The 14,176-nt window shown below is 39.6% G+C and overlaps 1 protein-coding gene across 8 annotated transcripts in view; it reads left to right on the forward strand.

Annotated features, from left to right (window-relative positions):
* PLD1 (phospholipase D1) overlaps positions 1-14,176 on the forward strand; it is a 283,505-nt gene that overhangs the window by 181,343 nt on the left and 87,986 nt on the right. For all 8 annotated transcript variants that reach the window (XR_011570916.1, XM_019959589.2, XM_019959595.2 and 5 more), the window contains 2 exons: positions 10,763-10,876; positions 14,013-14,062. Coding sequence is in view for 7 of the 8 variants with exons in the window: in XM_019959589.2 (XP_019815148.2) it covers positions 10,763-10,876; positions 14,013-14,062 (164 nt within the window). In the remaining variant the exon portion in view is untranslated. The remainder of the gene's footprint in view (positions 1-10,762; positions 10,877-14,012; positions 14,063-14,176) is intronic.

Genomic DNA, 14,176 nt, shown 5'->3' on the forward strand with positions numbered 1-14,176 from the left:
ATCTGGGTTCTTCCCAGCTCTGTTGTCTATAGGCATATGACCTTTCGAATCTATCACTTCTGCCTTTCTGGGCACTCCATTTTTTTCACCAACAAGGAGAATAATAATATCTGCTTTACCTAACCCATATGAATAGATGTGAAAGCAATTTGAAAACTGTCAAGGACCAGCTCATGTAAGAAATTACTATGTTATTTCCATGATATTCATCATCTGGAAATGTGCTAGCTCACACTAAAGTCGAGCAGGGATAAAGAATCACAATTCTCAAATCAACTGTTTATTGTTGTCGTTGTTCAGTCGCTAAAGTTGTGTCCAGCTCTTTGCAGTCCCAGCACCCCAGGCTTCCCTGTCCTTCACTATCTCCCAGAGTTTGCTCAAACTCATGTCCATTGAGTCGGTGATGCCATCCAGTCATCTCGTCCTCTGTTGTCCCTTATCCTCCTTCAATCTTTCCCAGCCTTGGGGTCTTTTCCAATGAGTCAGCTCTCTACTTTAGGGGGCCAAAGTACTGGAGCTTCAACTTCAGCATCCTTCCAGTGAATACTCAGGGTTGATTTCCTTTAGGGTGACTGGTTCAACTATCTAGAAATTAATACTATTAATTTCTATCAATTATTTAGAAATTAATATTCATGTTAGAAACAAGCTTTTTCTTAAAGGGATGTTGAATGAGACCCATTTAAAATTACTAGATGACTATTGCTGAAGGACAACTTACTTTGGTTCCCTATGACTGGTGCTTCTTCATTTTGTGACAAGTAGAGGCACATGATTGAAATTCTGTCTAGAGGTGGCCTGCCAGAAATCTATAGCTGATTCCTCATAGGAATCAATTTTTGGATTCCTTATTATTGACTGGATTACACCTTCCTCCCAAATATAAAATAAAATGTATTCCAAAACATAATGTGAGTTCAGTTTTGCTTTAACTTTAGGCATTTGAAGGTGTACAAGCTTTCTAATTGAAATCACTGGTTGTTGATTGATTAATAATGTTATCAAATCACTTTTGAGTCATTCCAATCCAACATGCTTTTTATGCATTCCTTTATTTAATTCTTTCATCAGTTCTCACATGAAATGGCTGCAAATGATTTCCATTCTGTAGATGAGGCAGCTGAGGCCAAGAGTGATTATGGTAACTTGCCTACATCATACAGCTGTTGATGAGTGTAACCGGGGCTCAGATCATGTCTTCAGGACTTCAACTTGTGCTCTTTACCTTGTACCATTGTAGCTTGACTACAAAACTTTGCTCATTCCAGGGGAAGAGGAGGTGTTCTCATTTCTCCCAGAAATCTAGGAGAGATACTTTACCTTAATTTTTTTTTTAATCAGATGAACATTTTCTTTCGTTTTTTCAAAGTAATTGCTTGATAGATAAATATTTCTTAGGTTTAAAGAAAAATCTACATCCTATAATTACCATATCCTATAATTTGCGTACCAAGCTGAAAGAACACGTTGGGTATGTTTCAGAATCACTGTCTTAAAGAAATTTAAGCTGCAGTTACAATAAAAAAAGTAGAAAAATATGAAATTTAAGTATGCCCATGGCTGGTTTCACATTTTACCTTGTGGGATAACCTCCAAATTGTTTAAAATTCCTGGAGAAGAGGTTACATTAAGGCAGAGATGACAGAATGTGGCAGGAGAAGTTTGGATTTAGATCATTTAGTTGCTCTTATTTGATTCCAAAAATTAGATAAATGGTTTCTCAGCAGAAAGATTAATACCAGGCAGAGGCCAGCAATCATTTTGAGTCTGAGCACATGCCTTGGCAGAGAGAGGAAAGAAAGGAAAGATTCTTTTTTTGAAATGAGAATGAAAATGACTGGGCTGTAGTGTAGTTTCATAAGAGATTTTTCCGAGTCTTATTTGAGACATCTTGTTTGCACTGAGGGACATGCCTGCCGAAGGTTATCAAGCCTAGACTGAAGTCTAAGTTACACATGCTGGACTAACCCTGAACATTCTTACATTTAAAAGTTTGCCATTTTGGGGGCTTCCTTGGTGGCTTGATTGTTAAAAAAAAAAACAAAAAAAAAACCTGTCTGCCAATGCAGGGGACACAGTTTCGATCCCTGGTCTGGGAAAACCCCACATATTGTGGAGCAACTAAGTCCATGCACCACAGCTACTGAGCCCACGTACCTAGAGCCTGTGCTCCACGACAGAAGCCCACACATAGCAACTACAGAGTAACCCCTACTCTCTGCAATTAGAGAAAGCCCACCCACAAGCAGCAATGAAGACCCAGCACAGCCATAAATAATACATAAAAATAAATAAATTATTTTTTAAAAGCTTGCCATTTTCAAAAAACAACCAATGAAAAAAATTATGTGTGTTGCACAACACAGTATGCAGTGTCCTATCTATAAAGTCTCACATATAATATGCAAAGTCGTGCTAAATAGAACCAGCATTTCTAGTGGACTAGCAATAATTTTCACCAACTCCTTCATTTGCAGATGAAAGAACTTGAAGTCCAGAAAGGTTTACTGCATTTGAAAAGATTTGCCAAACACAAAATAAAATGGGCCATGTCCCAAACCACAGAGAAGCTACAGAGACCAACTCTCCCATAACTGATACCACTGTAGAGTACAATTCTCCCCATAAAGAAACACGAAGCCCCAACCACAGTTATTATTTCTGGCGACATTCACTGCTGCAAAATCTACAACGAGAGGATTTATACCAGCTCTTGATCTTTATGGCAATGAAATATGATCTATAAATCTCAAATTCTCAAAAAGTAAAATGTCTCATCACAGGAGAAGCACAATGAGCTCCTCTAAGGCCGTCTTATAGATCCTGAGACCCTACTCTGAGCAGAAGACCCCTCTTCTGACTGCACCATGCTGAGGGGGAGGGGAAGGAGGAGGGGATTCTACCTGAGAGAAGAGCAGGGAGGGAAGCCTGAGGAAAGCCACTGCTTGAATTAGGGCTCTGTTTTTAAAGGGACAGAGAGCATTTCAGCAATCACAAAAATTAAAAATATTAGAGATCCCACATTCTCACCACCTGGACAATTTGCTTTTTATTTTCCTATTTTCTTTTTGGTCCATATTCATATATAGACATACTTTTTGAATTGTAATTTATTTCCTTTTCCCAAAACTCACTTGGAGTTCTGTCTCAAGTTTTACTTCTATACAATAGAAGGAAAATTAGTTTAGTTACTTCCTGATAAATGTGACCAAATTCAATGATTTGTGGTTATCTCTGCTTCATATTCAGTCCATCAGGATGCTCCCTGGTCTTTCCTCCTCTCCCACATTCTTGGTATAGACTCTCAGGGCCCTGGGTCTTTTGGAAAGGGCTCCTAGCGCTTAGTATGGATCTGGCTCAAACCTGTTCTGGCATCTGTTTATGTAGCCTGGGGGCCTCAGCCTTCTCCTTTCAAACCTGCCTTTCTGTCCTTTCTCTTCTATTGCTTCCACATCCTGTAGGCTGATAATCACTTCTGAGTGTTCCCTGGAAGCAAGGCTCAGATCCTCAAGGCTCCATATCCTGTTTGAGAGTGAATAGGGCCTGTCCTGTTCTCCCTGGAATTCTACTTGAGGACAAAGGACAGAGTCCCTGCCCTGAGTCTCACTCATTTCTTTATTTTACTTTCATTTTTTTGGAGTATAGTTGCTTTACAATGCTGTGTTAGTTTCTACTGTACAACACAGTGAACCAACTCTACATATACATATATCCCCCTTTTAGGGATTTCCTTCCCGTTTAGGTCACCACATAGCATTGAGTAGAGTTCCCCGTGCTATACAGTAAGTTCTAGTTATCTATTCTCTACATCGTACCAGCACCAGTGGTAAAGAACCCGCCTGTCAATGCAGGAGATATGAGACATGTGGGTTTGATCCCTGGCTCGGGGAGATCCCCTGGAGGAGGGTGTGGCAACCCACTCCAATATTCTTGCCTGGAGAATCCCATGGACAGAGGAGCCTGGAGGGCTACAGTCCATGGGGTCACAAAGAGTCAGGCATGCCTGAAGGGACTCAGCCTGCCTGCATAGTATCAATACTGTGTATATGTCAGTCTCAATCTCCCAATTCATCCTGTTGCCTTTACCCCCTGGTGTCCATGCATTTGTTCTCTAGGTCTGTGCCTCTATTTTCTGCTTTGTAAAAATGACTACACCATTTTTTTCAGATTCCACATATATGCATTAATATACAGTATTTGTTTTTCTCTTTCTGACTTACTTCACTCTATATGACAGTCTGTAGGTCCGTCCACCATCCATGTCTCTACAAAGGACCCAATTTCGTTCCTTTTAGTGGCTGAGTAATATTCTATTGTATATATGTACCACATTTTCTTTATCACTCTTATTTCTTTAAACTCCTGCTTCAGCTCAAAGGATCTCTACCCAGCTCCTTAAATCTAAGAAGCTGATATCTTTGTGCCCTTACTCCTCTGTAAGAGCATCATCCTAGAGCAAGGCCTCCTTCATATCTCCAGTTGCTGAGGAGGGAAGTAAACACATTTAAGGAGAAAAATTTAATAGTTAATAGTATCAGTCTGCCACATCTGTGATTGTCTTGTGATTGCAGCTTTGCATTAGGGCCGTTTTAGCACTGTAGCCTACCAGAAGTACTTTGCTAGGAAGCGATCACAGTGGTTGTTTTGTGGCTGTATGAAGTTATATCCGTGAGTGGCTATAACATAATTTAGTTAATCATCTCCCCATTATTGGACATTTATTTCCAATTTCTAGCTATCGTACGTAACACTGCTGTGAGAGTTAGTGAATTCTGAAAGAAAAATGTATTTTAACAAAAAGCCTGAGAATGCAATTTTATAAAATTGTTCTGAACTAAAGTGGATAAAGCGATCACCTGCATGATGACCTGGTGCCCACTAGCTCTTCTTTTGCTTTTAAAGTCATAAATAATTCTGCACAGTAGGGGCTCAGGTTCTTGCCGTACACCAACTGCTGTCATTTCACCACCTCAACGTTGTAAGGATGTTTCAGAAGAGGTTAGAATTCTTAGCAGCCAGGAACCATTGTTTTCTAGGGACTGGATCAAGAAGGGAGACTGGACATGCTAGCACATAAAATTTTCTCTTCATTGACTTAAACTTAGCAACAGTTGTATAGTTTAAAATTCCAGAGCCCTTTGTTTTTTATGGCAGTGAAAATCTAAGTCATTTCTGCTAATTTCCTGAACACAACTTAAAAATTTCATTGTTAAGGAAATTAAAAAACTGCTACATTGAAAAAAGAAAAAGAGCAAAGAACTAACAGAGTCCCAAGAACAAGAAAATGTGAGTAGTCTGATTTCTACAAACTGACTCTTCAAGAATATTTTGTCCAAAGATAGAAGGTTTTTATAGGACATTTCCAAATGTCTACATTTTGAAGTCATCTTTGCTTTTAAAAAAAAACACAAAGATACAAGGGAACTATCTTTTACACACAGAATAACAAATACTTGGTATTCAAGACCAAAAATATTACTTCTGAGATTTTTCTAACCAATGTGAAAAGCAACTTATGTGTGTCAGCACACATAGCAAAATAGGTATTTGGAATTTTGGAGTAGCAAAAAATTTGAAATGATTCGTGAACATGAAGTCACTCAGTCGCTAGAACAACTGGACATCCACATGCAAAAATATGATTCTGGACACAAACCTTATACCCTTAACAAAAATTAACTTGAATCACAGACCTAAATGTAAAACACAAAACTATAAAACTCCTAAAAGATGACATAGGAGAAAACCTAGATAACTTTGGGTATAGTGATGTCTTTTTAAGTTTTTATTTTCATATTTATTTTTAAGTATAATTAACCTACAACACTTGTGTTAGTTCTAGATGCACAACATAGTGATTCCGTATTTTATACATTACAAAATGATCACCATAATAAATCTAGTTACCATCTGTCACTGTACAATATTCTGGAGTATATTCCCCATACTATGCATTTCATCCCCATGATTCATTTATTTTGTAACTGGTGATGCCTTTTCAGATAAAACACCAGACATCATCCATGAAAGAGATAATTGATAAGTTGGACTTCATTAAAATGAAAAATTATGCTCTGCAAAAGACAATGTCAAGAAAATTAGAAAACAAGCCACAGACTGGAGAAAACATTCACAAAAGATGCACCTGATAAAGGACTATTATCCAAAATATACAAAGAACATTTAAAATTTGATAATAAGAAAATAATCTGATTTTAAAATCAGCATTTGTTTAAGTGACTGTGCTCCATTGTGTTGCTTTTGCTTATTTGTCAAACATTGATTAAGTTTATGGGTGTCTGTTTCTGGGCTGCCTATTCTGTTGCCTATTGATCTATTTGTCTATTATTTTACTAATACCACAGCATCTCGATTACTGTAGCTTTAGTCCTTCAACTTTGTTCTCAGACATTTCATTTTGGTTTGATAACTGTATGTATACTTGTGTAACTGCAGCAAAATATAGATCCTTTGTGTTACTCCTGAAAGTTCTCTTGTATCTGCCTTGCCATTGTCCTCTGCAGCCAACTTCTGATGCCAGATTAGCATTGTCTTTCTTGGATTTCACATAAATAGAACCATACAGCATGCAAAAAAAAAAAAAAAAAAAAAGAAGTCACTCAGTCGCATCTGACTCTTTGCAACCCCATGGACTGTAGCCTACCAGGCTCCTCTGTCCATGGGATTTTCCAGGCAATAGTACTGGAGTGGATTGCCATTTCCTTCTCCAAGGGATCTTCCCAACCCAGGGATCGAACCCGGGTTTCCCGCATTGTAGACAGACGCTGTACCGTCTGAGCCACCAGGGAAGTCCATAATGATTCAGTGCCCACCAAAAGAGAACTGGTTTAAATATCATGGCATGGATTTGGAATACTGTCATTTTGTTTTTAAAAATGGGCATCTCTCTAAGTGCAAATATCGAAGAATTTCCAGGATATATTGATAAATTAGTTTTTTAAAAATTCAGAAACATGTTTACAGTGATTCTAACATTTGTGTAGAAGGAAGGAATGCATATATATGTTTATAAGTTCATAGACTATTTCTGAAAGAACATAAAAAGTAATATGAATTGCCCTTAGGGAGGGGAAATGAAGGCTAGAGACAAAGGAGTGAAAAAGAAGTTTTTTCATTGTATAATCTTCCACTTCTGAAGACTTGTTCTGTGAGCATATGTTATCCATTCAAAAATGTAATTTATTTGGTGATTCCTCAAAAAGCTAAACATAGAATAACTATGTGACTCAGTAACACCATTCCTGGGTATATAAAATAAATGAAAACAGGGACTCAAATATTATATGCCCACATTCCCTGCTGAGCACTGAAGAATTGATGCTTTCAAATTGCAATGCTGGAGAAGACTCTCAAGAGCCCCTTGGACAGCAAGGAGATCAAACTAGTTAATCCTAAAAATCAATCCTGAATGTTCCCTGGAAGGACTGATGCTTAAGTTGAAGCTTCAATACTTTGGCCACTTGATGTGAAAAGCTGACTCATTGAAAAGACCCAGATGCTGAGAAAGATGGAGGGCAGGAGAAGCGGGTGACAGAGGATGAGGTGGTTGTATGGCAACATCGACACAATGGACAGGAGTTAGAGCAAACTCTGGGAGATAGTGAAGGACAGGGAAGCCTGACATGCTGCAGTTCACAAGGTTGCAAAGAGTCCGACACAACTTAGCGACTGAACAACAATAACAAATCCACTGTAGCATTATTCAGGATAGCCAAAAGCTGGAAATATCACAAGTGCCCGCCTACAGATGACAAGATAAACCAAATGTGGTTCTACATATAACAGAATATTACTCAGCCATAAGAAGGAAGGAAATTCTGACTCATGCTACATCATGGATGAATCTTGACAGATATGCTAAGTGAAATAAAATCAGCCACAGAAGGTCAAATACTGTTTGATTCCACTTAGCTGAAATATCTAGACCAGGCACATTTCTAGAGACAGAAAGTAGATTAGACATTGCCAGAGGTTGCAGGGAGGGGAAATGGGAAGTTATTGCAAAATTATCAGAGTTTCTATTTGGGCTCATGAAAAACTTTTGCAAGTAGAGATCATGATGGTTGCACAAGATGTGAAAGTAACTGATAACACTGAATGGTATGCTTCAAATTGGTTAACATGGTAAATTTTATGTTACATATATTTTACCACTGGCTTCCGTGGTGGCTCAGACAGTAAAGAATCCGCCTGCAGTGCAGGAGACGTGGGTTCAATCCCTGGGTTGGGAAGATCCCCTGGAGAAGGAAATGACAACCCACTCCAGTATTCTGACCTGGAAAATTCCATGGACAGAGGAGTCTGGTGGGCTAGAGTCCATGGGGTCCCAAAGAGTCAGACACGACTGATTGACTAATACTTATGTTTTACCACAATAAAAAAATTCAACTAAGATGTAATCTAGTTTAAAGAAAAATATCCTGTTGAACCTCTTGTCTATCAGAGGTATTCCAGAAGCAAACATTCTTCCAACCAGACCCCATCCTCTCAAAGCAAATAGTACCAGGTGCATGCTTGTGCAAAGGTTCTCTGTTGGGCACTGCCCAAAATAGAAAGCGAAGTGGACATATGTCCTGTGTTTCAAAGGGGCTTATCACATATCCTAGCCAGCAGACGTACCTGTCACTGTTGTGTAAAGCAAAGAAGGTGCTGAGTAGGCATGCCCGCCACGTGCAGCAGGAATGTGGAGGCAGAAGCAAGTCAGTTCTGACTGGCATATCCAGGATGGCCTGGTGCGAAGAGCCAGTCCTCAGTCCTGCAAGAGGAAGAGGGTTCCTGTGAGGAGAAGGACGTCCAGGCTTGGGGACAGACAAGTTAGGTTGGCTAACCTGCTTTAGTGCGGGTGTACCTCTGAACAGAGGGCAGTGATGTCCCGTCACTGGAGTGTGGGTCTGGGAGAATCAGACTAAAGGTGATTCTGTAAAAACAGTTGAGACCATGTGCATGTGTGCTCAGTCCCACCAGGTTTCTCTGTCCATGAAATTTCCCAGGCAAGAATACTAGAGTGGGTTGCCCTTTCCTTCTCCAAAGACGTCTGTAACTGGCTGTGATTAATGATAAACACCATTGCACTCAGACCAGCTTGTTGAGGCCAGATGGTGTCAATTTTCAAGTATAAAATTCATTTGGACTTTTAAATACCGTGGCTCAGACTGTAAAGCATCTGCCTATAGTGCAGGAGACCCTGGTTCAATCCCTGGGTCGGGAAGATCCTCTGGAGAAGGAAATGGCAACCCACTCCAGTACTCTTGCCTGGAAAATCCCATGGATGGAGGAGCGTGGTGGGCTACAGTCCATGGGGTCGCAGAGTCGGACACAACTGAGCGACTTCACTTGGTGGGACAGTAGCTTAGGTATTCTTTCTGTTCTTCCCATTTTCTAGCTTAATATCTAGGAATGTGAGCTTCTTACCCTTATCTGACAGAGAACTTTTAACACTTCATATTTTTAAAAAAAAATTTTCCAACTCAAACTGTGTTTGCCATCTAGTGATTAATTCATGCCATTACAGTACCCTAGTTCAGATTTCCTCATTTTTGGCTCTGCAGTTAAGCTCAAAGGCCTCTAGACTCTGTCCTGTTGGCTGTGGCTTCTGTCTCAAGCCACACTTTCCCTAGTCTTCATTTGGTAAGCTGACCTCAGTAATGAAGTCTGACCCCTCTGAGAGTAGTAATAATATTCACCCAAAAGAAATATGTAGCACTTTTTAAAAAAAAAAAAAAAGAAAAATGTAGCGGTTTAAAAGAAAATGCACTTTAGGAATTATGTATTATGAAAAGTTTCGGTAGATTCCAATTTGAAAATTAACCCGCAGCAGCATCTTTGTGAGAATGTAGACCTCTCAGATAAATGGGTGAGATTCTGACCATAGTAGATACCATGGCCACCTCCAGACTTGCCCTTCTTCCTGTGTGTCTTCCAGAGATAAGGACATTAACAGTCTCGCCTCCAAAGAGGCAGTATCTATTTGAACATAATTCTCCAAATTTCTGACTTTCTGAACGCAGATCAAAGTAAGGACCCACACTTTCTTCTTCTAAACATTTGTTACATCCTTGAGTTAGCAAAAGCAGCTCAAAGGCTTTTCTTTCAAAGGCTGTTGTTAATCAGTTGGGAGAGTGAGCTAAGAAATATTTTGTATATGCAGGAGATTTAAAACTCAACGTCAGTTACTTAAAATTCTTGATGGACCCACGGTAATATTTTGCATTTGAAGCAGAGTTTTCAGGGGTGAAGCAGAGCTTCTGAACGATGATTTCTGCACTAGAAAATATCCTGGGTCCAATACCTTGTCTTTCCCCTGAGATTTAGGCTGTGGGAACTCATTTACTCAGTGATTGCTAACTGAATGCCTACTGTCCACAAGAAATGGTTAGGATAATATCTTTTCAAATATCTTTGTTGTCACCTCTCTAACTTCCATGGGGTCCACGCAAGGCCTTCTTACAAGGAATTTTGTCCTAGGAAGGATTGTGCTGTAGAGAGATAGTGGATACAGTTCCCACTTTACTGCCAAGTGCAGCTTATTTTTCAGGTTGTTACGAATGGTTAGCCTGACCGCCACTTCTGGCTTTCAGTCTAGCAACATGCCCTTCTCCGCCAAAGCCTGGAACGTGATAGAGGGTATTGTGGGAAGCCATTCGCTCAGTCTCCAAAACCGTGAACTGCTTGGCTGTCAATTTTAACTGTTACTGTGTCTTTTTTCCCTTGTGATGAAACTCTCTATGTCTGATTTTTGCAGGGGAAGCCAGAGATACCGGGTGTATGTTGTGATACCACTTCTGCCAGGTTTTGAAGGAGACATTTCAACCGGCGGAGGAAATGCTCTACAGGCAATAATGCACTTCAACTACAGGTGCCAAAGTTCTGAAATCCTCTGTTTTCAGCTTTCAGTCAGTCATGCTTGTAAACTGGCTGGAGGCATGGAAATGTTTTTCCACATCTATTCAGTGGAGCGTTGAACAGATGGACACATTTCTTTGTTTTGCATTTGAATCTTGGTCTGTTCACTAGTTGATAAAACTCAAATAGAGCCTAAAATCTTACATGGTAGGCCTAGGACACTTGGTAAGTATAAAAGAACTTAAATATTAGTCTCTCTCTTATACTAATTGCCTATCACATATGTGTGTGTGTGTATATATATACAGAGAGAGAAAGAGAGTAGAGAGTGCTTATCTCCATTTATGAGATATATACACACAATATATATACAAATATAAAATTACTAATATTTTAGTTATTTGTTGTTGCTATTTGTTGTTTTAGTCGCTAAGTTGTATTTGACTCTTTTGCAACCCCCTGAACTGTAGCCTGCCAGGCTCCTCTGTCCATGGGATTTCCCAGGCAAGAATACTGGAGTAGGTTGCCATTTCCTGCTCCGGGTGATCTTCCCAACCCAGGGATCAAACCCATATGTCCTGCACTGGCAGGTGGATTCTTTACCACTGAGCCACCAGGGATTTAGTACGTATTAATATATATTATAAATGGAGATAAGAACTTTATATAAAGTTCTTTATACATAATTAATTTTAAAGATAATTTTAAAATTATCCTCAAGCCATAAATAGTTATTGAGCTTTCCATATTCCTTGTAGTAAGTAGATAAAAAATAAATAAATAAATGCTTACAGTGACATGATTTGCACATGATGGTTTATGAGTATTCTAGGCAGCAGTCCTTCAACAAGGTTGGTAATAAGAGTCTCTGCCTGTAAGTGAAGCATGAAGGTTCTTTCCTGTCTCCTGGAATTTTAATTCTGTTTTCCCTACCGTCTCATTGTTAGAATTTTAGGGGGAATGCTAAGTCCTGTTCTCAATATTCTGAAAAGCAGAGTGTCCATATTCACTCAAAAAGGCCCACGAGGCTTCAGGTTTGGCCAGGAGATGATGATGAAAGGACTGAGAGGTCCTAGCTGGTGGGCAGTACAGAGAGGTGGTGCAGAAAGGGATGGAAACCAGCCCCCCAACCCCCACCCCCACTCCCGCCTGGCATTCTTTCTGGGTCACTTAGCTGAGAAGAGTGACCTAGTAACAAGTAAATGCAACAGCCCTGGCATAAATCCAGCTCCCAGTTACAAACCCTGTGACATGAGACACAAAAGTGCCCTGATCAGGATCGTATGTCAGAGCAAGGACTAGCACTTGGATATTTTCTTTTAATATCCCGTTTTTCAGAACCATTTGTAGTTTCCCACCTTTCTAATCAAATTCTTTTGTGGGGAAGGGACAAATAAGGTCTTGTCCCAAACCCCCAGTGTGTGAAGCAGATGAGGATTCAGGGCCCTGGCCAGATTGGAGGTGGGGGCTTAGATGTGCTCTGGCTTGTGTCCTCCTCCCTAGAGGCACCCCTTTCATGATCTAAGGCCTTCCAGTGGTTTGAGTGTACCATTATGGTGGAAATCTTTGTTTTAATCCTCTTGTTTCTTTCTGACTTTTCAAGCATGTGTCTTTCTGTCTGCCAGGGTTTCAAGTAAAGATGTTTTGTTTCTTCTGGGATAATTTTGCCCGGTGACAGTATGAGAAAACTTTCCCTGTGCTTTGGTCTATACACTTGAAGATTTGCCCACTTCTCATATTATCTGATTTATAACATGACAAACAAAGCTTTTGAAGTATTTAAGGCACTGACATAATGTTTAATTTGGTTTTATCCACTTCATTTGCCATGCTAATATTATTTTTGGAATTGTAATTACTTTCTATGACTGTTTTCTTGGGTTTGAACCAGCTGAATGAAATAACATGTTTGGCTTTTGTTCAGCAACCGAAACTATATCCTTTTATTATGCAAAAACATCTCTATTTGCTGGCATCATCTTTAATAATATCAGCATTTCCTAGGCGTAAGTGTAGTTTTAATTACTTTCATAGAGAAAGCAGATGGAGCATAGAATTTTTTGTTTTGTCAGTGTAATTCATCGTCTATTATCAGAGTCTTGAGAAACAAAACCATTAGTAGAGCCAGCTATTTGAGACTATACTTTTCACTTTTAAGGGGTTTTCTAGCTTTATGGAGAGGGCTCAGGTACAGTAGTTTCTTTAATTCCAAAGGAACTAATGCTACCTTTTCAAAGAGGGAAAACTCATTCATAATCCATCTTTTTAAAATAACATCTCTTTCTGGGCTTCCTTGGTGGCTCAGATGTAAAGAATCTGCCTGCCAATGCAGGAGACTCAGGTTCGATTCCTGGGGTGGGAAGACCCCCCTGGGGAAGGGAATGTCTACCCACTCCAGTATTGTTGCCTGGAAAATTCCAGAGGAGCCTGGTGGGCTACAGTCCATGGTTCGCAAAGAGTCGAACACCACTGAGTGACTAACACTTTCACTTTCTGAAATCTAATATCAATTTTGTAACTTTTCCATTTATCCACCTCAAAACATCAGTAACATCAGTAACAGAAGTGACACTCATATTTTTTTCTTTACTTTTAAAAAGCCTATATAGCATCTTCTCATAAAAGCACTTGCTCTGTTTTTACTTGGATTCAGTTCAGTTCAGTTCAGTCGCTCATACCCTTGACTAGATGGACCTTTGTTGGCAAAGTAATATCTCTGCTTTTGAATATGCTATCTAGGTTGGTCATAACTTTCCTTCCAAGGAGTAAATGTCTTTTAATTTCATGGCTGCAATCACCATCTGCAGTGATTTTGGAGCCCCCAAAAATAAAGTCTGCCACTGTTTCCACTGTTTCCCCATCTATTTCCCATGAAGTGATGGGACCAGATGCCACGATCTTAGTTTTCTGAATGTTGAACTTTAAGCCAACTTTTTCACTCTCCTCTTTCACTTTCATCAAGAGGCTTTTTAGTTCCTCTTCACTTTCTGCCATAAGGGTGGTGTCATCTGCATATCTGAGGTTATTGATATTTCTCCCGGCAATCTTGATTCCAGCTTGTGCTTCTTCCAGCCTAGCGTTTCTCATTGCAATTGGGATTGATTCCTTTGAAATCTCTTTAATTGTTTCTTTCCTTTATGTGTTTTCAGAACCATGTGCAGAGGAGAAAATTCCATCCTTGGACAATTAAAAGCAGAGAGTGAGTAACTGCTTTTCTTTTCCTGCATGGTTGTTTCTTGGGACATATTAGTAATTATTGGTGTTTTTATAGTGTGGTTATAGAACTCTTCACAAAAGATAGCCCACAAAATGC

This window comes from Bos indicus, chromosome 1 (assembly GCF_029378745.1).
Source record: "Bos indicus isolate NIAB-ARS_2022 breed Sahiwal x Tharparkar chromosome 1, NIAB-ARS_B.indTharparkar_mat_pri_1.0, whole genome shotgun sequence".
In the NCBI taxonomy this organism is placed as follows: domain Eukaryota; kingdom Metazoa; phylum Chordata; class Mammalia; order Artiodactyla; family Bovidae; genus Bos; species Bos indicus.